This window comes from Nerophis ophidion, linkage group LG13 (genome assembly GCF_033978795.1).
Source record: "Nerophis ophidion isolate RoL-2023_Sa linkage group LG13, RoL_Noph_v1.0, whole genome shotgun sequence".
Lineage (NCBI taxonomy): Eukaryota > Metazoa > Chordata > Actinopteri > Syngnathiformes > Syngnathidae > Nerophis > Nerophis ophidion.
This window is the reverse complement of record NC_084623.1, coordinates 19,743,542-19,769,537: the sequence shown is the minus strand read 5'-3', so window position 1 is coordinate 19,769,537 and position 25,996 is coordinate 19,743,542. Positions and strand designations below refer to the sequence as shown.

Sequence of the window (25,996 nt, the reverse complement as noted above, 5' to 3'; positions counted from 1 at the left end):
TTATTATTTTTTTATCAATCCAACAAACCCCTACACAGAAATACCATGACAATGCAATACAATTCCAAAACCCAACCTGACCCAGCAACACTCAGAACTACAAAAAACAGAGCAATTGAGAAGACACAAACACGACACAGAACAAACCAAAAGTAGTGAAACAAAAATAAATATTAACAACAGTATAAATATTAGTTATAATTTCAGCATAGCACTGATTAAAAATCCCTCATTGACATTATCATTAGATATTTATAAAAATAAAAAAAGAACAAAAGTGTCGCAGTGGCTTACACTTGCATCGCATCTCATAAGGTTGACAACACACTGTGTCCAATATTTTCAGAAAGAAAAAATAAGTCATATTTTTGGTTTCTTTAATAGTTAAAACAAATTTACATTATTGCAATCAGTTGATAAAACATTGTCCTTTACAATTATAAAAGCTTTTTTTTTTTAAATCTACTACTCTGCTTGCATGTCAGCAGACTGGGGTATATCCTGCTGAAATCCTATGTATTGAATGAATACAGAATCGTTTTGAATCGGAAAAATGTCGTTTTTGAATCGAGAATCGAATCGAATCGAAAAAATCAATAAATTATCGAATCGTGACCCCAAGAATCGATATTGAATCGAATCGCAGGACACCCAAAGATCCACAGCCCTACTATGACTAAAACTACACAGATCAGACATTTAGTAGGTAAAACACACGTTGTCAAAGATAAAACACAAATTGTAAGATTTTGTTGCAACTACGGCTGGGCGATATATCGCGGGTTTGTCTCTGTGCGATATAGAAAATGACTTTATCGTAATATTCAAGTTAATATCGCGATATTTTTAGGCCATATCGCAATATACGATATATATTACGATATTTTGCCTTTGCCTTGAATGATCACTTGATGCATACATTCACAGCAGTTCAATGATTATATATGTCTACATTAAAACATTCTTCTTCATACTGCATTAATATATGCTACTTTTAAACTTTCATGCAGAGAGGGAAATCAGAAATAAGTCATTTGACCAAAAGTGTATTTATTTAAGTTATTAAGCAATGGCACAAACATTCAAGTCATTTCCACAACAGAATGTGCAAGATTGTCAGAGAAATTTAAAGTGTCAAATAAAAATGAGCTGCATAATAGGAAATCATATAGTATTCGTCCTTCGCTATGTGGTATGTTACGACGAACGTTATGAAATTCTCTTCATTTTCTAGTGAGTGACTTTTCAAATGATGCTACATATTAGCAGTAATGCTACTTTTTTCGTAACGTTTTTACCCCACACTTAACATATTACGGTGGTCTTCTCGGCATATTCCCACTTGAAACCGAACCACCGCCAGACGATAGACCCGCTTCTGTTTTTATTGGGAATTAAGTCGTCCTTCATTTGTTACCAGATCCGCACCTTCTTTCTCTTAAATTCCCACTCGCACAGACACGTTAGCAGCTAACATAGCCCAGTCTGCTACATCTTTTCTGGGTGAGGGTGGACACGTATGTGACATATGTACGAATGTGGGCTTGCCAGTCTGTGAAAATGAGAGACAGGAAAGAGTGTGAAGAGCCTGAATGCCCGCAGCTAAAAGCAACTGCATGAGAACGTATACTCGAATATTACAATATAGTCATTTTCTATATCGTATATATCGATATATCGCCCAGCCCTAATTCAAATATACCTTCTCACGCAGTTGTTTTTAGCTGCGGGCATTACACTACAGGCTCTACCCACTCCTTGTGTCTCCTTCTCACAGACAGCAAGCACATAAACTTACATACAATAATAATAATGATAGTAATGAATTTGATTTATATCGCGCTTTTCTATTGTTAGATACTCAAAGCGCTCTTAGATAAGTGGGAACCCATCATTCATTCACACCTGATGGTGGTAAGCTACATCTGTAGCCACAGCTGCCCTGGGGTAGACTGACAGAAGCGTGGCTGCCAGTTTGCGCCTACGGCCCCTCCGACCGCCACCAGTCATTCATTCATTCATCATTCATTCACCAGTGTGAGCGGCACCGGGGGCAAGGGCGAAGTGTCCTGCCTAAGGACACAACGGCAGCGATTCGGGTGTCAATAGGTGGGAAGCGAACCTGCAACCCTCAGGTTTCTGGCACGGCCGCTCTACCCACTACGCCATGCCGCCCCCCAACGCCGTCACATACTGTCACGTCATACATCACATACTATACGCCCTCACGGAGCAGAGAGGTAGCAGCGTGGATAACGTTTGCTGTGATGCTAGCGGAGTGTTGCGAGTGCTAATACAAGAGAAAGAAGGTGTGAATCTGGTAACAAATGAAGGAATAATTAATTCCCAAGAAAAACAGCACGGGGTCCATTGTCTGGCGGTGGTTCGGCTTCAAGCGGGAATATGTCGAATAGACAACTTTAATTTGTCAAGTGTGGGGCACAAGCGGTGCTACGAAAAGTAGCATTACTGCTAATATATAGCATAATTTGAAAAGTCAACTGCTAATACCTGTTTAATAAATACAGTTTTGGTCAATTGACTTAATTGTGATTTCCTTCTCTGCACGAAAGTTTAAAATGAGCATATATTAATGCAGTATGAACATGTTTTAATGTAGACACAGAATCACCATACTGTTGTGATTATATGTATCAAGTGTTCATTCAAAGCTAAGGCAAAATACCGAGATATATATCGTATATCGCGATATGCCCTAAAAATACCGGGATATTAAAAAAAGGCCATATCACCCAGCCCTAGTTGCAACATTCCGTCATTTCGCTTGCATTAGTTTACTTTTTGAGTTTCAAAAGTTGGCAGGTATACATATAGCCTGCCATAATCGAGAATTTGGTTAGAATAGAATTGTAAGTTCTATTGACATTGTATTGAATGCTTCATGATTTATCGTTGCCAATTTTTATCTGTGCTTTAAAACAAATCAAATCATTAGTAAATACTAAAATCAATTCTATAGCCAAAAGTACACTGAGAAAATATTAAGTAGGTAAAACACACATTGTCAAAGACAAAACACAAATTGTAGGAATTTGTTGCAACGTTCCGTCGTTTCGCTTGCATTTGATTACTTTGCATAGGCAGTTTTTGACTTTGCTACAGCAAACCCACAAGCTGTATGCGTGTCTACGTATCCATAGGTGCAAAGCAGGGGTGCTACTTAACTACAGTACCTGTCACTCTTTAAATTCCTTGTACAGGTCTGAATGTTTTTTTAAATGTTTACCTTCGTTTGAAGCAAAGGTGGTACTACTTTAATGCTACCTTTGGCAAGGCATGTTTTAAAGCAGCTCTTGCAGCGTGCCGTTTCCGTGTTAAAAGAGTCACCTTTATCCTGAGATTTGAAGCCAAAATACTTATACATTGGGCCGTACCCTCTATATTAACCAGTAGAATTGCAGTTTTTTTTTTTTTTGCCATTTTTGTACCCTTCCACGCTTTTTCTGCTTATGCGATTTATGTTTGTGTGTTGACACACTGCATGCGCCTCGGTTCAGCAACGTCATTGCCACACGGCAGCATGCAAAGGCAGTATAGTATCATTTTCATTTCATTCGTACTGTGGAACTTTATAATTATCTGTATACTGTACAAGATGCCAAAACGCATATAAAAGTAAGACAATTCTGAAGCTCTTTTACAATCCATCGGGGCCACTGGTTGTGACCAGTCTCTCTAGTGCCCCTAGTGGTAAGGACGTTCCATATAATCAGCTACCCCCACACCTCACAGTGTTGATATTTTGCTGCAAAATGAAAATTTGCTAGCTAATGACTATGAATAATAAGGACTTGCTTAGATGACGATAATTGTGTTAACTTTGGGTAAATACCCAAATGTTTGTCCTCAAATTCATGTTTGGCACATCTTTTTGGGGTTGCACTTTAAACAGTTAATATTTTCGCAGTACCAATGTATCCAACTGTGCAGTCCTCATTGTTTGAAGATTCACTATTGAAAACACTGTTCTAGCGACTTTAGCACCATTACACCAAGCTTATCTATCATATTTGTTATATTTGCAGGTATCAATGCTCATGTACCAGAAAGTTCAAGATGAAGGGCTTCAGTTTGACTCTCTCTGTGGTGTTCCATACACAGCCTTGCCTATGGCCACTATTATATGTTCCAAAAATGAACTGCCACTTCTTATCAGACGTAAAGAAGCCAAGGACTACGGTAAGAGGCAAAAAGTATTGACACATTTAACACAGCCATGTTGACGTTTTGGTAAAGTAAAATTATTCTCTAAGACTCAATAGTAGAAATGTACAAGAGATCCTACTGGTGTATGTAATCTGTATGAGGTGCTGGAATGAAGTTACAAACGGATGTTATCATTACCATGGCGAATAATCATGTATTTTTTTAGGACGCTGTAGGAAACAAAAGGTGAACATTAATTATATCAAACAAACTTGGGGGCAGAGGTCTTGCTTTTTTTTTTTTAGTCTCCAAAAGTGCAAAGGTCTCCAATAACACTGAAGAAGTCGTTGGTTTGAAAAACATATTTAAGAAGGGTTTGAATACTACTATAGTTGAATACTAGTAAGTTGCTAACAAATTCTCTCACTGACAGGTCCGTATGCAGTGCGTTGAGGCAGAGTTACGATGATATTTACTGTATGGAGCTAAAACAACAAGCTACATTCACACACATTGTATTACTATGTTTTTTGAGCAAGCCAAATTAATTTGTGGCAGGCCATCACAAATAAATAAATGTATGACAAACACTGCTATGTGTGAACTAACAAAGTACATTAACCAACATATTGTAATGGTGTGTTCTATTTGTACTGGAAATTCAGAATTTTGGAATTCCTCGTCGAAAGTTTGAAGTGAAACGTCTCTCCTGACTTATAAATATATATATATATATTGATAATTTCCTCTACTCAGTTGTTTACTTTCTGCTGTAACGCAGTTCCTCTTAGCCTTTTTTTGAAGTGTACAAAGTATTTCTTCCTTTAGCTAATGGTTCTCATGGTTAGTTAGAACCACACCTACAACTATTGTTTAGAGAACATTGGTTAGAGTGTCTGCCTGAGATCGGTAGGTTGTGAGTTCAAACCCCGGCCGAGTCAGACCAAAGACTACAAAATTGGGACGCATTACCTTCCTGCTTGGCACTCAGCATCAGGGGTTGGAATTGGGGGTTAAATCACTAAAAATGATTCCTGGGCGCGGCCACCGCTGCTGCTCACTGCTCCCCTCACCTCCCAGGGGGTGATCAAAGGTGATGGGTCAAATGCAAAGAATAATTTCGCCACACCTAGGGTGTGTGACAATCATTAGTGCTTTAATTTTAATTAAATTAGCATTGATGCCGCATTTTATAAATGTATTTAACATACATAAATAATCGATGTTTGTTCATTTTGCCATCAATTATGAATCACCCACGTTCTAATAGTAATGCATTGAAGAATTTATAATTTTTGCTGTAGTGTAAATTACTTTTAACTTGAAGGTTGCAAAAAGAGCGCATATTGTTCAGAAGTTGACTATATTCAGATAAGGCAAGCGCATGAATAGCTTTCGGAGATGTGGCCATCTTGATGTAAATTGAACACTCATAGCTTGTCTGTAAAGTAATTTCCAGCTTCAACTTCCAACTTCTGCGGTAAATGGAACGCACCATTATCGCTAAGTCTTTTTGTTACTGTTTTAGGAACCAAGCGTATGGTGGAGGGCTCATTTAAAGAGGGAGATATTTGTCTAATCATTGAAGACACGGTGACCAGTGGCAGCAGCATCATGGAAACGGCTGAAGTGCTGTACAAAGAAGGGCTGAAGGTGCGGTAGGACAATTATATTACCACTATTTAGTAGGGAATCATTCCAAAAGTGGCTATAAAATCTATCCTCACAAGAGCCTTGGACACGCATAAGTGGTCAGGACTAAACCCCAGCAGTATTACGCTTCTGCCAATAGTTGTCATTTTTGTTCAAATCTGAAGTTATTGATATAACACTAGACTAGAAATCCCCACCATGGTGGCTATCCATGTAAAAATAAAGTTGGAGCACTGTGTTTAGCGGCCTATGAAGTCAGCAATTAGCAAATTCCTGGTGCAGCACAAAATATTTAACTAAATCACAATGAGTCATGACGCAAGACCAAAGCTACATACCGCTCATGTTTGAGTTAGCAAATTATTTGGTTTGAAAAGGAAAATGGAGGATGTTAGAGCACCGACCCATCTAGTCCTAATATTTGCCTTCTGTAGCAGAAGAAACAAAATTGTATCTTAATCTGTGTCTTTATATAAAATAGGCTAGCGTTTCAGAGAAAGAGGGGATAGTTAAGATTTTCTTTTTGATAAACAAACAAATACTGATCATTTAGAATAGTACCGCTCGCCACTGTGGTACAAATAATGCTCTTTCCAGTATCGAAAATATGTCCTTTTTCCTATGAGGTATTACTGTATCATAATATTTGTACAAAATTGTAATACATTATCTTGTGAACAACTTGACGATGGCGCTCCTTCAAATTACTAAAGTCTAAAAATGTTCTTCTACAAACCAATGTCTTTTTGTTAGAAATCACACTAGGGCGATGGTCGGCAACCCTTGGCTGTTTTGTGCCGCCCAACTGACTCCATGGAACTTTTTCAAAAATGGAAAGAGTTGGGGAAACATTTTTTTTGGTTATAATATTATTTCTGAAGGAGGACAAACATGACACAAATATTTCTAATGTTTTTCAATGCTGTAAAAATGTGCAAAATAAATGTAAAATTTCAACGCGACACGTTTCTTTCAGCACGGCGTGGTGCCGGGCAGGTGGCTGTTGCAAACAAAACAAATACCTTTGCCAGCAGATATTCTCAAAAATGAACTACATCAAATCCAAATACTGCACCCGCCTTGTTTCAGACGCGCAACATAGAGCCTCGGTTTTACTTGTGAGCTATGGCGCCCCAAGTGGGGACGGTACACTGTGCGCGCTCGAGGAGGGAGCAGATCGGCTGTGCGCGCTCGAGGAGGGAGCAGATCGCCGGTGGTCTATCCGTCCGCACTGGCGTAGGCCTTGTGTAGCTATCGGTCTTTGTGTGCCAGAAGGGATGCAGGGGAGATGCGCGGGGAAGCCCGTGTACGCATGGGTTGATTGATCAGGTGGTTTCGTCTCAACTTTCGTTGTCCGCAGTGGTTCTCCAGCCGCGCTATGTTATATACTGGCAGCTGTTTCGTTGGTGAAGGAAAGCTTTTGCTTTGTCTGCGTTGGCGGGAAGTTTTTCCTCGTTGTTTATCGCTGGACGGGAGGAGGGGGGAGAATGTGGCTCTGAAAAGGCGACCTCTCAGCACATCTCTTGCTGCTCTTGGGGAATTATCTTCAAAAGATTTAAAAAATCCCTTAATTATGTTACTTTACACTGTGTTGTTGTTGGTGTGATATACATGATCTCAAATAACTAAAGTACAAATCCCGTTTCCATTTGAGTTGGGAAATTGTGTTAGATGTAAATATCAATCAATCAATCAATGTTTATTTATACAGCCCCAAATCACAAATGTCTCAAAGGACTGCACAAATCATTACGACTACAACATCCTCGGAAGAACCCACAAAAGGGCAAGGAAAACTCACACCCAGTGGGACGCCAGTGACAATGCTGACTATGAGAAACCTTGGAGAGGACCTCAGATGTGGGACCGAAAGCAATGGATGTCGAGCGGGTCTAACATGATACTGTGAAAGTTCAATCCATAGTGGCTCCAAGACAGCAGCGAGAGTCCCGTCCACAGGAAACCATCACAAGCGGATCAGCAGCGTAGAGATGTCCGGAACCGATACAGGCGAGCGGTCCATCCTGGGTCCCGACGAGCGGTCCATCCTGGGTCTCGACTCTGGACAGTCAGTACTTCATCCATGGTTATCGGACCGGACCCCCTCCACAAGGGAGGGGGGGACATAGGAGAAAGAAAAGAAAAGAAGCGGCAGATCAACTGGTCTAAAAAGGAGGTCTACTCAAAGGCTAGAGTATACAGATGAGTTTTAAGATGAGACTTAAATGCTTCTACTGAGGTAGCATCTCGAACTGTTACCGGGAGGGCATTCCAGAGTACTGGAGCCCGAACGGAAAACGCTCTATAGCCCGCAGACTTTTTTTGAGCTCTAGGAATCACTAATAAGCCGGAGTCTTTTGAACGCAGATTTCTTGCCGGGACATACGGTACAATACAATCGGCAAGATAGGCTGGAGCTAGACCGTGTAGTATTTTATACGTAAGTAGTAAAACCTTAAAGTCACATCTTAAGTGCACAGGAAGCCAGTGCAGGTGAGCCAGTACAGGCGTAATATGATCAAACTTTCTTGTTCTTGTCAAAAGTCTAGCAGCCGCATTTTGTACCAACTGTAATCTTTTAATGCTAGACATAAACGAAATACAATGATTTGCAAATCATTTTCAACCCATATTCAATTGAATGCACTAAAAAGACAAGATCTTTGATGTTCAAACTCATCAACTGTTTTGTTTTTGCAAATAATAATTAACTTATAATTTCATAACTGCAACACATGCCAAAGTAGTTGGGAAAGGGCATGTTCACCACTGTGTTACATCACCTTTTCTTTTAACAACACTCAATAAACGATTGGGAACTGAGGACACTAATTGTTGAAGCTTTGAAAGTGGAATTTGTTCCCATTCTTGTTTCATGTAGAGCTTCAGTCGTTCAACAGTCTAGGGTCTCCGCTGTCGTATTTTACGCTTCATAATGCGCCACACATTTTCGATGGGAGACAGGTCTGGACTGTAAGCGGGCCAGGAAAGTACCCGCACCCTCGTTTTTTAAGTCCACACCGTAAACTTTGTTCGAAGTGGGTTGCAACAAAAGGCAACAGCACAACAAATTTGTTGCGGCATCTAAAACAAACACATTTAGTTGAGTGGGTGAAATGTAACGATTTATGAAGCGAACTCGATGACTCCAAAGAGACTGCCGCCAAAAATCAGCTTACACTGTGGTAGTCGTTTAGCCAAGGGATAGTTATTGACAAGAAAAGGAGCAAGAGTGACCACTTAAGCGGTCTTCGATGCACATCGCCAAAGATATGGTGCCCATTTATACAGTGGAAAAGCCTGGATTTATCCACTTGTTAAAGACTAGACCCTAGGTATATATTTTACTGAGGTGGCCTTGCGACATTTTTACAACATTACCCGTGAGAAACATAGCAGAGAGCTGGAGGGAGTGTAATTTTTGCAACGGCAGACATGTGGCTCAGTAGAAAACATGCAGCCATACTACATGAGTATGACAGTGCACTTTATCAACATCGACTGGGCTCTGCGGCGTATTTGCTTTCAAACAAAATACTTTCCAGAAGATCATGAAGGAGAGCTTATTGCCCAGGGACTGAAAGACGCCCTGGTTAACTGGAACTTGTCTGAGCATAGTCTGACCTACATGACGACTGACAGCGGCACCAACATGATTAAGGCTCTGAGAGTGAACGGATGAACCAACCTGCAGTGCGTTACACAGACTGCACAATGCTATTGGTAAGTTTAATAAATAGTCCAATAAATCATTCATTTTTGGCAGTCCATCCTTAATCCTCCAACATTTTACAAATAATACTGTTTAAATGATTTATGTTTAAAGCACTTCCAATTAAAAGTACTGTATGTGCGTTATTAAAATAATCAAAATAGCTAAATGAATAGTTAGGTTGACATATCCATTTGATGTTTTAAATCAAATAAGCAACTGTCATTACCAATGCAATATTGTGTTATTATATTTACATTTCTCTATAAAATGCACATATGCGTTTACCATATTGTTTTATATGTATGCCTAATGTAAGTGTGTAGCCAGGGTTTCCCCTAGATTGCCACTATATATGTCACAATGTCAATATGACATCATATACTGTATATGATATGATCATTTTGATTTGCAGTGATGCATATTTATTTTAAAAGGCTAAACAAATGGTTATGTATATTTAGAAACAAATATTAGTGTTGTTAGTTATTAATAATACCATTAAATATGACCATTTTTTAAATATCTTTAGAATCACAATCTGCTTTAACACAAGTAATTTGGCTTTGTAGACGGTGCTCTTTTTGTTCAATGGAGCTTCAATTGTTGCAGTTTATTGCAATAGGTAACAAAGACTACACTTTATTCTGCCCTCCCTAGATTTTGCAATTTTGTTTGCCAATTATGTAAACAGTCCTTTTGAATTAGATTTATAAAAAAAAAAAAAAAAAAAGCCTTTAGGTGTTTTGATGTTCTTCACAATGAAGTCACTGTAAAACTAACCACACTAAAGAAAGTACATCTCACATACACATGAAGTACACATACATGTAGGATTCACGGTCCTTTAATAATATAATTTGCAATAAACTGAAAAAAGCAATTCATTTATGCAGGATGAAGGTTGAGCTCTAATGCCGCTACCTTAATGCTAACATACAATGGACAAGCTTAAAGACAAGCTAACCCAAATTAGCATGGTCAATTGCTGGGCACATACAGATAATTATTCACACTAACATTAATATCTATGGACAATTTGCAGTCTCCAATGAACCTAACATACATATTTTTGGACTATGGGAGGAAACTGTAATGCCCGGAGAAAACCCACACACGCACTGGGACAAGTGCACACTCTAAACAGCAATGTCCAGACAGAGTTTTGAAGTCGCACACAGCGTAAAGTTAAGACATTATTGTCGGCGGTAATGTCAAAAGATTTAGGCAAGTTTACAAAGGCTTGAACAAGAATTGCATTAATTTGCTTAAAATACATTTTTATCATGCAACTTTCTCTCCTTACTTTTGCCGGGTGTCAATTCGTTTAGGTGCGTGGCTTGCTGCTGACGTGCTTCCGACAGGCGATTTAGATACACGTTTAGTTTTTTTTGTTTTTTCAAAATAAAGCAACAGGAAATGTTTTTATGATATTTAATCAGTTTTTCAAACTTATTATAGTCAATAGAGCTTCCTCCCACCTCCAAAGACATGCACCTGGGGATAGGTTGATTGGCAACACTAAATTGGCCCCAGAGTGTGAATGTGAGTGCAAATGTTGTCTGTCTATCTGTGTTGGCCCTGCGATGAGGTCGCGACTTGTCCAGGGTGTACCCCGCCTTCCGCCCGATTGTAGCTGAGATAGGCACCAGTGCCCCCCGCGACCCCAAAGGGAATAAGCGGTAGAATATGGATGGAAGGATGGATGGATGGATGGAGTTTGTAAATAATAGACTATATACGATACCAATTCATACAATATATCACTTATGTGTTTTCATGTAAATAAAAAGCATTTGCATGTATATAAACCAAAAAAAAATATATATATATTTATACATGCACATTTTTTTTTGAAGGTGTGACAGCATTAACCTTGCCATGGCGTTGTGCCACAATTGTTTATATGTAGGGGAAACCTTGGTGGCTGTGTGTCAATGATTTTTTTTTTTTGGGGCTAATGAAGTTTTAAAATAAAGAAGAAACATTTTTTTTTGACATGTAAACCAGTCTGCATTTGAATGTTAGGTCCCAGTAAAATAATGAAGTCTTTGCGTTTATTCTTTTCACTGTACATAGAATGGTGTTAAGGATCCACGCATGGATCGTGCCATTAAGTTTGCAAGAAGGTTGTCGCTGCTTTTTCCTACTGCTGGAAAAAATGAAGAGAGTTGGGCAAAGCCCAGTCAGAGCTTGGCCTACCCCCCCATCAGCTAACAACAGAGTCTCTAACCAGGTGGGGCTCTCGCCAACAAATGATTGAGAGACTGCTGGAACAGTAGAAAACTATAACCCGTGACCTGAGGTCTGATATGAAAGATTGCCCCCATGTGCCCTCTTGGCAATACATTTAGATATTGGAGTCAGTAAATAAGGCAGTCAAACCGCTCCAAGAAGTCAGGTGAAATGTGTGTCACTGTCTCCTACATTAACTCATCATCCATTTGTTCAAAACCAACCTTTTTCTGCCCAAAGATGATGACACAGAGAGCTCACTAAAACAATAAAAAGGAACATGATGGGATACCTGGATGAAAAATACATCCAAGTCAAAGAAGAAGAGTTGTCAATGAACTACTTGCTTTTCCCACTGCCAAAAGCTCACCACAGCCTAGTCCAATTGTGCAGGTGAATCAGAAAGAGGCAAGGCCTCAGTCAGATCCCAGGAGAAAAAACATTTTTAGCAGTCTTCTTCAAAAGGAATCGTGCACCACCCTCTCACCAATCCAAGGCAGATCAAATAGAAACTGAACCATAGGGAGACCATGACACAGATCTGCTTAAGTGGTGGAAGAGTCATGAATCCAACTTCCAAGGCTTCTTAATCTGTCTATACAATCCCTCTCTATGACAAGTGCCTCATCTGAGAGGCTTTTCAGTATGGTGGGAGCATTGTTACATGGAGCATGGCATACCTCCAAGCCAGAAGCAGTGGACAGGGGGGTTTTATTTGCCAAAAAATGTATAAATTATCGACAACAAGCACATGCTTAATGTCCTGCACCTTAACAAAATTGTTATTCAGTAATACAAGTGATACTATTTAACAAATGTTTTGAGTTTGCACTTTATCAATGTCAATAGTAGAGTTTTAGTTTGCATATAATGCTAAATTTATATTTACAAGGGCATTTTATCCATGACAGAATATTTAAGGTTGCACTTTATTTAGCTCAGTGTTTAAGTTATTTATTTGCATACAATGCGCAATACAACATTTTTGTTAACAAAAAGAAAATATAATTGTTTTGCCTCCCAAAGGATGCTCTTTAGTTTTGAAGCACAATTTATCAATCAATCAATCAATGTTTACTTATATAGCCCTAAATCACTAGTGTCTCAAAGGGCTGCACAAACCACCACGACATCCTCGGTAGGCCCATATAAGGGCAAGGAAAACTCACACCCAGTGGGACATTTTTTTTATATTTTATATTTATATTTATATTTTTATATTTTTATATTTGTTCAAAATAAACAAAAGTTTCAAAGTTTGCTATGAGTAAGATGCAGTGTAATGCATGCCTGTAAGTTGTGGTTTTGTTTTATTTGAAACTACCGGTACTGTCTTTTGATCAAATAAAAGTGCAACTTGTTTTGAATCATCTCTTGCCATTTTTAGTTTTCTTATAAAGTAGGGGGGAATCAAAAAAATATGTATATATATTTTTTTCGGCCATATCGCCAGGTCTACCCTGTGGAAATGATTCCACTACAGTTGGCCGATTTTTAGCAGGCGTTTGTTATTGTTGCAGTCTTGTTCGCCTCCTAAAGAGTTGCATTTAATTTCCCCCACTTGGTTCGATCCTGTTTTAGATATGGGAATATATTTGTTGTGCAGCTACCTTTTTTAAAGAAACTTTGCAGCGTGCAGTCACATGTACCATGCTTGTTGTCAAAATTCTAAAGCACTGACAACATTTTTCTTTTCATTGGAACAAATGTCTCGCTCCCGTTGGCATTACCACGTTTTTCCAGGCTTGTGGATCTACCCTAAGGAAATAAGGGGGTGGGCAAGGGCTACAGAAGCTCATGGGGGAAAAAAGCCATTTAATTGTTGAGTGTTTTCAAATGTTCATATTTTTCAATTTTATTTACTTAAGGCTTTAGAGTGTTTTGTAAGGGTAAAGGGAAAAAAGAGGGTTTCACATCCAGTTTGACATTATGGAGGTTCACTTCCTGTTGTAGACTTCTCCCGTTCATAGATCTTAACATCTACCGCACATTTTTGAGAAAGCACAGTCCGCAGGTTGGGCACAATTGAATAGCTTAGCTGCTCCGACAGTACATAGTTGTCCCTAAATTGCCAACATACCTATGGCAATGGGGGTGTGATCAATATGACATCATGATATAATTTGCTATGATGCATATATACAGTATGCATTTTTAAAAAGGCAAACAAATATATGTATGTATGCATACATACATTAAAACAAATCAGTATTTACACATCTTTTTTTTACATAATATTGTTTTGCTCTATTTTTCAATTGTTGCTTATTGTACAATGTACATTGTAGCGAATTTTTTTTTCTAAAGATTTCTCCCATCGTTTAGTCAGTCTTTCTTATTAGCAACAATTAGCAAAAAACCCAGAATTTATCATTGGGCATTATGGTGTTGTTGTAGACTGTACTCTTATATAAAGACTCTACTTCTGTCATGTTGTGTCCATGACGAGTAGCAAGAGCTGCAGAGAGCCTGACGTCACAGTTGCTTTGTGCTACTGCGAGCCTTTCTTCTAAAAAGTCACAACTGATCATTTATATTTTGAAAATCGTTGCCTGCGGGTATATCTCGGCTATATTAAAGTATGTCCACATCACAGTCATGCTGCCTCTGCTCCAGACCATCCTGTGCGTATTGGTTACGTCATCACATTTGGTTTCCGCAGTGCTAATTTGGTGATCGAAGTCTCTTTTCGACAGCCACATTTTTGGTGCATCACTAGTCAATAGTGCACAAATAATAAACTATATATATCCATACTGTAACGACCTGCTGGTGTTAATGTGTACGTTTGTTCGTTAAAAGGAGTGTTGGACTTAGTAGGTCTTCTTCTGGACGCTGCAATATATATTTAGATTATTTTGTTTTAATGTAAAAATTCTAATTTTTAAATTGTGGCTTTTGTTAATTTACAGTCGCGCGCCGCCACAATCAATTAAATTAAGAGCAAACCCTGTAGCAATGTGTTCATACTAGTAATACTATCTGTCAGGAGTTTTACCCCGGATTATCATTAATACTGGTAATCGTTACGTCCCTAAATCCTACTAAATTCTTAGTCCGAGCACAAATATAATGCTCTTGCCATGCTGACCCTTGTTTGTTGATGTAACATAAGATTGTCCTGTGTGAAAGGTGACAGATGCCATTGTGCTGATGGACAGAGAGCAAGGTGCTGTGGACATGTTGGCATCAAAGGGAGTCAAGCTCCATCCTATCATCTCCATGTTCAAGCTGCTCAATGTGCTTCAGGCCTCTAAACGCATTGACACAGAGACGGCCCAGAAAGTGCGCAAGTTCATCTCTGACCACAACACTTTCAGGTGCTGTATGACAGTGGTTCTCAACCTTTTTTCAGTGAGGTACCTCCCTTTGAACATTTTTTAACTCAAGTACCCCCGAATCAGAGCAAAGCATTTTTGGTTGAAAAAAAGAGATAAAGAAGTAAAATACAGCACTATGTCATCAATTTCTGATTTATTAACAGTGCAAAATATTGCTCATTTGTAGTGGTCTTTCTTGAACTATTTGGGGAAAAAAACAAAAATAACTAAAAACTTGTTGAAAAATAAACAAGTAATTCAATTATAAATAAAGATTTCTACACATAGAAGTAAACATCAACTTAAAGTGCCCTCTTTGGGGATTGTAATAGAGATCCATCTGAATTCATTAACCTTATTCTAAACATTTCTTCACAAAAAAAGAAAACATCAATATTTATTGAACATGTGCACAAAAAATCTAGCTGTCAACACTGAATATTGCATTGTTGCATTTCTTTTCACAGTTTATGAACTTGCATTCATATTTTGTTGAAGTATTATTCAATAAATACATTTATAAAGGATTTTTGAATTTTTGCTATTTTTAGAATATTTAAAAAAAATCTCACGTACCCCTTAGCCTACCTTCAAGTACCCCCAGGGGTACGCGTACCCCCATTTGAGAACCACTGCTGTATGATACCACTTGTGGTTGAGCTGCATAATTATGGCCAAATTACTAATCTTTTTTTTTTTTTTATCAATATTGAAATGACAATTATTAATTTTGCTTTTTTATGTTGACATAAAAATGCAGCCACAATTCATGGATGGCCCACATGCAATTAATTGGATACCCCCGCTAGACCTAATCATATATTTAATTGTTTGCACTGTGAAACATGTATAACAAATGACAAAATACAAATATTTAATGTAATGTTTGAAGTCATGAAAGTCTGTCAATGCACAAATACATTTTTGCATTCTGTGGATTCATATGAAGAGTTGCATGAATTTCAATTCCTTTATAGCCTGTCTCCATTTATATGAAATTACAATTTAGCGAGCGTTTATGTTATTGGGAACACTGACAAAGTTAGTAATTAAATAACTAATGTGTGATCATCCCAGAAAACAAGCGGTAATACACTATAAACAAGTTATGGCTAAGTCTGCGAGTAAATAGTTCACCTGCTGCATGTTTCCTCTCCTCCTTAACACTCTGAGTTACAGCAGTTGAGTGAACCAGCGACCAGTGACATGACGCTGTGTTGCACTTTCAAAATGAAATCCGTCCATTTCCTACCGCTTGTCCCTTCTAAGGGTCGTGGGGGGTGCTGGAGCCTATCTCAGCTGCATTCGGGTAGAAAGCGGGGTACACTCTGGACAAGTCGCAAAATGAAATCAACATCAAATATTTTTCTCTTCCGTGATATAGTTTTTGGTTGTTACAAATGCGTTTGTCTCCAATATTGTTCAAACCTTTCGCCATCTAATAACAGCTGTACGGTCTTAATCCCATGTTAAAACTCCACTGACGTAAAGCCAGTGAAAGGAAGCGATTAACTGGAGCAAAAGTTTGTTAGTTATTAATACTAATAATGTTTATGTTTCAGTTTTGTGCTAATAAACAATGGCCTGTGGCATGAGCGAGCAAGCGCGGCGTCACAGGGCTCTTCTTTTTGCCACTGTGGTTGTGCAAGTGCTTGATTTGACAATCCTTCTAATTTATTTGTGGCGGCCAAAATCTTGATTCTGATTAACCTCGATCAATTGTGCAGCCCTAACCTGTTGTCAAAAATAACTCTCTCACAATCCATTTGCAAGCACTGTCAAAATCAATCGCTTTTAAATGTTTTTGACATTTTCCACATCTTTTTATTTTTTTAGACCCAATGAGGATAATGGACATTATGTCCCGGTACCAAAGAAGCAATGTGTGGAACAGGAGCTGACCTATGAAGCCAGAGCCAAACTGCCAAGTAAGACACATTTATTCAGTACTGCATGGTGCAAAAGTCTTGGGCCACAATCCATTTTCTTTTTTTAGTGAAATTTATTTTCACAACTGTCTTTCTGTCATGATAAAATAGTAAATAGACAGATACAGGTGGAACCAATCAGGGTTGGGCACAGTATGGATTTGAACGATTCAGATTCTTTTAAGAGGCAGGGTCTACCATTTACTATTCTCTCAGGGCTAATTTCAAGATGTATATAAATATCAATCCTTTGAATTTAAAAGTACACATTTTAAGAAGTGTCTTTCAACAGAAATGTTTAATCAAACAAATTACATTTGATTTTGGACATGTTGCATTGGAAATTTGTAAACTGCAGATTATGTCACTTTGTATGCATGTTTGAAAAATTAAGCATTTAGTAGCACACAATAACTTAAAAAAATAAATATATTTAAAAAAAAAAAAAAACTTTATTTTTTTACCTTTAAAGTCCTCCTGTGTTCCAGGATTTATTCCCTGAGTTTGTAAAAATAAAAAATGTAAAAAGTCAAAGATTTTACGAAAATAGAACTATTGAACTAATCACTCTAGTATCAGTCAAATGATCCTTGGTTTCTACACTGACAGTTTATGGATCGATTTGTCTTCCTAGTATGTATGTGCCTTGGAGTTTTTCTTATAGTATCCTCTCTCTTACTCCTATTAATATATTAGTTGATTTCCTGTTAATATCTGCTTACTTTTTAGCATTACACTCTTACATCTACACTTCTTAATCTTACACTTATTTTTTTTTGTGACTTAAATCTAATTTTAGGTGGCTACTGCCTGCTCCTGTTTGCTTTTCCTCTGTAACTTGTTTATTAACATTGTTCTACAGCAGTGGTTCTCAACCTTTTTTCAGTGATGTTCCGCCTGTGAACATTTTTTTAATTCAAGTACCCCCAAATCAGAGCAAAGCATTTTTGGTTGAAAAAAAAAGATGAAGTAAAATACAGCACTATGTCATAAGTTTCTGCTTTATTAAATTGTATTACAGTGCAAAATATTGCTCATTTGTAGTGGTCTTTCTTGAACTATTTAGAAAAAAATATATAAAAATACTAAAAACTTGTTGAAAAATAAACAAGTGATTCGATAATAAATAAAGATTTCTACACATAGAAGCAATCAACTTAATGTGCCCTCTTTGGGAATTGTAATAGAGATCCATCTGGATTTATTAACTTAATTCTAAACATTTCTTCACAAAAAAATAAATATTTATCATCAATATTTATGGACCATGTGCTCAAAAAATCTAGCTGTCAACACTGAATATTGCATTGTTGCATTTCTTTTCACAGTTTATGAACTTATATTCATATTTTATTGAAGTATTATTCAATAAATATATTCATAAAGGATGTTTAAATTGTTGCTATTTTTAGAATATTTAAAAAAAAATCTCACGTACCCCTTGGCATATCTTCAAGTACCCCCAGGGGTACGCGTACCCCCATTTGAGAACCACTGAACTACAGTCTTGCAGTGATAATAAAACTAAATAAATGTAGTTTCAAAAATGGAGGATTATTGTTTTAGAAGAGCGACTCGACATGATTTACGGAGACAGTTAGCTGCTTAGTCACCTCTGGGGCACGTAGTTCTTCTGGTAGGTAGACTGAGCATCGACAATAGGAATGGACATTTACCGGTAATCATTTGGACAATTTCAAGATAATCACAATGTCAGACCAGTTCCTATTGATGCCCAACCCTAATAACAATGACTTGGCTGAGGACATCATTCCGTCTAAGTTTTAGAGAGTCCGGTTCCTACGACTTTACATTGTTAAAGGGGACCGAATATACCAGCTAATACATTTTTCTCTGGAAGTCATAAGTAATTTGAGTTAATTTTAGTTGTATTCCAGGCTTCATCTCCAATGTTTTTTTTGTATTTTTGTAGATATTCAGCCTCTAGCGTCAAAGCTATTGACAGTCATGGCAGAGAAGCAGTCCAACCTGTGTGTTTCTGCTGATGTTACAAGCACTGAGGAGCTGCTCCACCTGGCAGATACTCTGGGTCCAAAGATTTGCCTCCTAAAGACCCACGTCGACATCCTAAAGGTAGTAGCTTAACCGGTCCACTTGATTCCAGGAGAAAGTTAGAAAATCTAAAATGATGAATTTGTGATATTTGGTGTCAGGATTTCTCTTTGGCCTTCAGCCAGAAGCTGCAGGCTGTCGCTGAGAAGCACAATTTCCTAATTTTTGAAGATCGCAAGTTTGCTGACATTGGGAATACAGTCAAGCACCAATATGAAGGTGAGATGTTACAACTGTTATGACCAACACAAGTTTGATTGAAGGCTTTTGTTTACATAACACAAAACAGTTAGATTGTTTGTATTTCAAACAGTGCTGTCAAACTTCTTTCTTTTTTAACCCAGGTTAATAACACATTTGAATTTAGATTGCTATATTAACTACTTGCTTGGATAATTTAAATCAACTTAAAAAATGATTGACATGGATGTAAATTTATTGTCATTTATTGGCCTGAACTTGGTAACAGTACAATATTTTCACATGTAACATGACTTTTAAAAAGAAAAACACTTTTAGATAACAAATGTAGTTTATTGAAATAATATAATAATGTAAAGACTTTACCTCTACAAGCAGACTTAAGGGGACTTGGGAATACTTTTAAGTGAGGTGGGATGTGACGTCTTCCCGTGTTGTACGAGCCAATAATGACATTGAGCCAAGTGACCGAAGAGGGACGGCCGGCTGAGATGGCAGCAAGAAATGGCTTCGAAAGAGCGGATATTCCTATAGCTATGCTATCTCCCTCAATCAGAGTAGTCGTCGCTGGGCAGCAGGGAGGTTGAGACAACACCAGTTCGTATCGCAGACTACCTTGGATACCTACAACAGCTTCAGGCGTACACGGGGAGCAAACCTCAGCAAGAGTATGTTAGCTATAAGGCTGTAGGAGCTGGAGAGCTTCTAACGGTTGGGTTTACTTAAACTATGCTCTCAATTCAAAGCTTAACAATAAGCTGAGATGTGTAAATTACCCATGCCTTGGGCACTAATACACCCCCATACCATCACAGATGCTGGCTTTTGAACTTTGCGCCTATAACAATCCAGGTGGTTATTTTCCTCTTTGTTCCGGAGGACACCACGTCCACAGTTTCCAAAAATAATTTGAAATGTGGACTCGTCAGACCGCAGAACACTTTTCCACTTTGCATCAGTCCATCTTAGATGAGCTCGGGCCCAGCAAAGCCGGCGGCGTTCCTGCGTGTTGTTGATGAATGGCTTTCGCTTTGCATAGCAGAGTTTTAAATTGCACTTACAAATGTAGCAACCAACTGTAGTTACTGACAGTGGTTTTAAGAAGTGTTCCTGAGCCTATGTGGTGATGTCCTTTACACACTGTCGGTTTTTGATGCAGTACCGCCTGAGGGATCAAAGGTCTGTAATATCGCTTACGTGCAGTGATTTTTCCAGATTCTCTGAACCTTTTGATGATTTTACGGACCGTAAATGGTAAAATCCCTAAATTTTTTGCAATAGCTCATTGAGAAAATGTTGTTCTAAAACTGTTCGACAATTTGCTTACAAATTGGTGACCCTCGCCCCATCCTTGTTTGTGAATTACTTAGCATTTCATGGAAGCTGCTTTTATACCCAATCATGGCACCCTCCTGTTCCCAATTAGCCTACACACCTGTGTGGCATGTTCCAAAGAAGTGTTTGTTGAGCATTCCTCAACTTTGTCAGTATTTATTGCCACCTTTCCCAACTTCTTTGTCACGTGTTGCTGGCATCAAATTCTAAACTTAATGATTATCTGCAAGAAAAAAAAATGTTTATCAGTTTTAACATCAAATATATTTTCTTTGTAGCATATTCAACTGAATATGGGTTGAAAATGATTTGCAAATCATTTTATTCCGTTTATATTTACATCCAACACACATTCCCAACTCATATGGAAACAGGGTTTGTAAAATGCAAACTTAATTTGGACTCCTGAAGAAAATACGAATGAGATGAAAGGTAATGAAGCAGGTACATTAAAGGCAAATAATAAAGCGTACACAAATCTCTCCACACTGCATTTGTGCACTCCAAACTAATTGACTTTCAGCACTACTCGCAAGATAGTCAAGAACAACAGCAACCTTTCTCTGCATGTCAGTGGGAGCATGAACGTTTTTTTCCTTCGGATTTAAAACTCCTTCCATTAATCCACTGAGTATTATGAATGAGATTCAAGACATTCAAAAGTTTTGTTTCCATGGTTTTTGTCCGAAATTTCCTTCAGAAAACTCTTCCGCCAGTCTTTCTTTGCATCATGCATTCGCCCCGATACATTCTTTGTAGAAGCGACATGTTTGTTGCGCCATCTAAGATCATTTCTTGTTGCTGTCTACTACTGTTTAATATCAGTATAGCCATTAGAAGTGTAATATTTGCTGTCGGAGCCTATTTTGCCGCGGACATTTCTTAAAACAAATTGTAAGGATCTGCAGATGGCTAGTGTGACATAATAGGTCAACCGGAAGAGGTATTCATTTTACCGCATTAAAATTAAATAATTGCACCCCAGTGTACGGGAGGCACATGGCGTGTGACCAATAGTCGCATTAGAGAAAGTGCAGGACTTCACGTGTAGGTGTGAAAATGCAAAAAAACAAAAAACAGAAGTGTTTGTGAAATCAGACTAATTTAGTGCATGGAAGCGTAGTGAGTGTTGTTACCATGTGAATATACTGTATGTATTATTAAATTAAATTATAAAAGTTTGATTATGGTGATATTCGTCTTCAGAATAAATGTACAGTGTACATTTTCCAAAGATAAATGATGATACTTTTGGAGCAGGTTGTTCGTGGTTTCATTTGCAATCCTAAATGTCTCCACAAACGAGGCAGACGTACTTAAACATGGGTTATTAATGTGACTGTGGAACAGAATTTACACAATAGGCACACCAATACATATCCAATACCTATTATTGAGACCACAAGGACGTGTTTTAAATGTAGATGAAATCCTTAAATGTCCCCTTTTAAATATGTACTGTATTTATAGGGTACTCCATAGTGCCATTAAAACAACATCCACATATCAGCTATCTACAAGTGCTCAGTGTCACATTTTAAAACTGACCACAGCAATCTAGTACAAAATTTACATTTTTTTGGCATTTGTTTGCTGCATATTTCTACATTTGTCAATATATACCTACACAAATGGAATCATATTGTAATTGTCGTCATCTGGTGCCAGTTGCTCCCAGCAGGTCGGCAGTCTTGAGCCTCCACGTTTCGTGATTTTGAGCCACTCGAATGCATTCATAATATTTCTGTAGGGTCCAGTCTTACAGGTTGTCAGTCCATGTTATTCTTGGTCTACCTCGCCCACGTTTACTACTCATTGTTCCGTCTTGTGGGAATCTCTCAAGGTTGTTTACTCTAGCAATATGACCAAAGTAGGCTAGCTTTGTTCTCCTGATAGTGAGAAGTAGTACCGCATTTTTCGGAGTATAAGTCGCACCTGCCAAAAATGCATAGTAAAGAAGGAAAAAAACATATATAAGTCGCACTGGAGTATAAGTCGCATTGTTGGGTGAAATTTATTTGATAAAACCCAACACCAAGAACAGACATTTGAAATGCAATTTAAAATAAATAAAGAATAGGGAACAACAGGCTGAATAAGTGTACGTTATATGACGCATAAATAACCAACTGAGAACGTGCCTGGTATGTTAACGTATCATATTATGGTAAGAGTCATTCAAAAACCTATAACATATATAACGTGCTATATACGTTTAGCAAACAATTTGTCACTCCTAATTGCTAAATCCCATTAAATCATATACGTCTAGTCTCTTACGTGAATGAGCTAAATAATATTATTTGATATATTACGGTAATGTGTTAATAATTTCACATATAAGTCGCTCCTGGGTATAAGTCGCACCCCCGGCCAAACTATGAAAAAAATTGCGACTTATAGTCCGAAAAATATGGTAAAATTGTACTACAGTTAATTTAATCACCCAGAAAACTATTTCATATGGGCTTTTATTCAAATTGTTACATGTACCCGTTAATAACTTAGTGTGTACCAGTACAGGGTTTCTGCGGGTCAATAAAACGCATTCAATGGATTTTCCAAAAAGTAAGGCCTTAAATGGCATTAAAAAGCATTACATCTAATGTCCAGAGGCATTAAAAAATGTAATGTGGTGAAATCACACACGCTAATCGCAAGTTGGCGATTGAAGGCAGGCGGTGCCACAAATGTTTGGCATAACCAACAAAGCAAATTCTGCTGTTGTCACAACGCCACCACAAATGATGGCTGTTGCTACCATTTCCTTAAAAATAAATTAAATTACACTCTCAGATAAAACAGTCTTCTGAACCCATTCTAATTTACTAACGAGTAACAAGTAATAAAACACATGTTTTTCTTTACAGACAGTTATGGGCTTTTGATTTCTATACAGTGGGGCAAAAATGTATGTAGTCAGCCACCGATTGTGCAAGTTCTCCCACTTAAAATGATGACAGAAGTCTGTAATTTTCATCATAGGTACACTTCAACTGTGAGAGACAGAATGTGGAAAAAAAATCCAGAAATTCACATTTTAGGAATTTTAAATAATTTATTTGTAAATTAAGGTGAAAAATAAGTATTTGGTCAACCATTCAAAGCTCTCACTGATGGAAGGAGGTTTAGGATCAATCGTCCTGTCGAGTTGAGTTTATACCAAAAAGTTCTATTTTGGTTTCATCCGACCACATGACATTCTTCTTATCCTCTGCTGTATCATCCATGTATCCATTTTGGTATAAACTCAACTCGTCGTGTTTGGAGGAAGAAGAATACGGAGTGGTATCCCAAGAACACCATACCTACTGTGAAGCATGGGGGTGGAAACATCATGCTTTGGGGCTGTTTTTCTGCTAAGGGGACAGGACGATTGATCCGTGTTAAGGAAAGAATGAATGGGGCCATCAGTGAGAGCTTTGAATGGTTGACCAAATACTTATTTTCCACCATAATTTACAAATAAATTCTTTAAAATTCCTACAATGTGAATTCCTGGATTTGTTTCACATTCTGTCTCTCACAGCTGAAGTGTACTTATGATGGAAATTTCAGACCTCTGTCATCATTTTAAGTCGGAGAACTTGCACAATCGATGGCTGACTAAATACTTTTTTGCCCCACTGTATAATAACTACATGCACTGGGACATATGCATTACATTTATTATAAGTGGCATAAAAAAAGGGATTACAAAGCATTGAAATAGATTTTCTGATACCTGCAGAAACACCGCAGTAGTGTGTAGACTTTTAAAATCTTCTTTGGTCTCCAGGTGGTTTGTACCAGATTTCTTCATGGTCCCACATAGTGAACGCTCATGCAGTGCCAGGACCAGGCGTAGTGAGCGGCCTGGCTTCTGTCGGGAGACCACTGGGCCGAGGCTGTCTGCTCATTGCACAGATGAGCTCGCAGGGCTCGCTGGCGACTGGCGAGTACACGAAGGCTGTGGTAAGCATGCTGGCTTAGCAGTTAAATCACATCTGTAGTTGTCCAGCCACCAATGCAAAGAGGTGACCTTTTTCCATGTGTCAGTGGAAAGAGGGAAAATCAAAACTCCACTGTATCTCATGGTCACTTTAATCTGTACTAATAAATGTCTTTACAGGTGAAAATGGCTGAGGAACATTCAGATTTTGTGATGGGCTTTATCTGTGGTTCAAAGATCACAAAGAGGCCTGAGTTCATCCACATGACCCCTGGGGTACAAATGAAGGCTGGAGGTGACTGAATTGACTTTGTTTGACAACATTTGTTAAGACATTAAGTAGGGCTGCATGTTTTTTTTTTTAGAAAAAAAGCTAATTGTGATTTTTCTCTCCAAAACTGCAGTTACTATTTAAACTGCAAAGATAACAAGTGAGAGAAGAAATGTTGCTTTTAAACTGTCAACACAATAGAACAATATGCAATTACTTTTTTATTTTTTTAAATTGGCTTTTTGCAAACAGGCTCAAAGCTTTTCTCTACAATAAATCATGCTCTTACACTGAATACATAATCTATACAATGTACATAATGTAAAATAGTCATAATGTATAATAATAATAATGAAAGAAAATGTCAGCAGTCATCCTATAGTCAGGAGACGCTACTTCTCTGTTCGATCTAGAGCTTAATCTGTGCTATTTTATGCTAGCTGACAAAAGTTTTAACTGTTTTAATTAAAATAATTAGCTCTTTTTTCCTTACATTTTGACTTATCTGTTTTAGTTATTGTGCAAATTAACAACTGCGCTTGTTATTTTTAGTTGTCAATCAATCAATCAATCAATCAATGTTTATTTATATAGTCCTAAATCGCAAGTGTCTCAAATGGCTGCACAAACCACAACGACATCCTCGGTAGAGCCCACATAAGGGCAAGGAAAAACTCACCCCAGTGGGACGTCGGTGACAGTGACAATGATGACTATGAGAAACCTTGGAGAGGACCGCATAGGCACAATACCTGCCACCACCAGCTGATCCTTTCTTTGATCCACTGTAGTTGGATTTATATTCCCACACTGCAGCTGAGAGGTGGTTTGTCTTCTGAACATCATCAAACTTGACTTTTTAAATTGGATCAATGCCCTATATTGCCACGGAGAGGTATTGTGCCGTTAGCCTTTTCTGCTGTGACCGCTGCCTTCTCCGAAACCTAGCTTGACTAGCGTAGTTGTCCAGGTCGCCTTCACACGCTGTAGGCCTGGGTAGCTGACTGCCGGTCCAGTGGAGAGACAATGCATCATGGTGACCTAACATGCTCTGTAGTGTTCTTCTCTGGGAGCGGTGCTCGCAGCTGGACCCACTCATCACTAAAACGTTGAACACCTCCCTCTCCTTCTTTCACGTCCTCTCTCCCCCAAAACTTGCTGCAGTCACAC

General features: G+C 38.1%; 1 protein-coding gene across 4 annotated transcripts in view; it reads left to right on the top strand.

The window, feature by feature from the left end:
• Positions 1–25,996, top strand: part of umps (uridine monophosphate synthetase) — a 34,965-nt gene that overhangs the window by 3,271 nt on the left and 5,698 nt on the right. For 3 of the 4 annotated variants that reach the window (XR_009809264.1, XM_061918495.1, XM_061918494.1), the window contains exons 2-9: positions 4,047–4,200; positions 5,696–5,820; positions 14,900–15,087; positions 16,924–17,015; positions 18,949–19,109; positions 19,190–19,307; positions 24,403–24,578; positions 24,736–24,850. Coding sequence is in view for 3 of the 4 variants with exons in the window: in XM_061918495.1 (XP_061774479.1) it covers positions 4,047–4,200; positions 5,696–5,820; positions 14,900–15,087; positions 16,924–17,015; positions 18,949–19,109; positions 19,190–19,307; positions 24,403–24,578; positions 24,736–24,850 (1,129 nt within the window). In the remaining variant the exon portion in view is untranslated. The remainder of the gene's footprint in view (positions 1–4,046; positions 4,201–5,695; positions 5,821–14,899; positions 15,088–16,923; positions 17,016–18,948; positions 19,110–19,189; positions 19,308–24,402; positions 24,579–24,735; positions 24,851–25,996) is intronic. The other variant, XM_061918496.1, reaches the window with a different exon arrangement.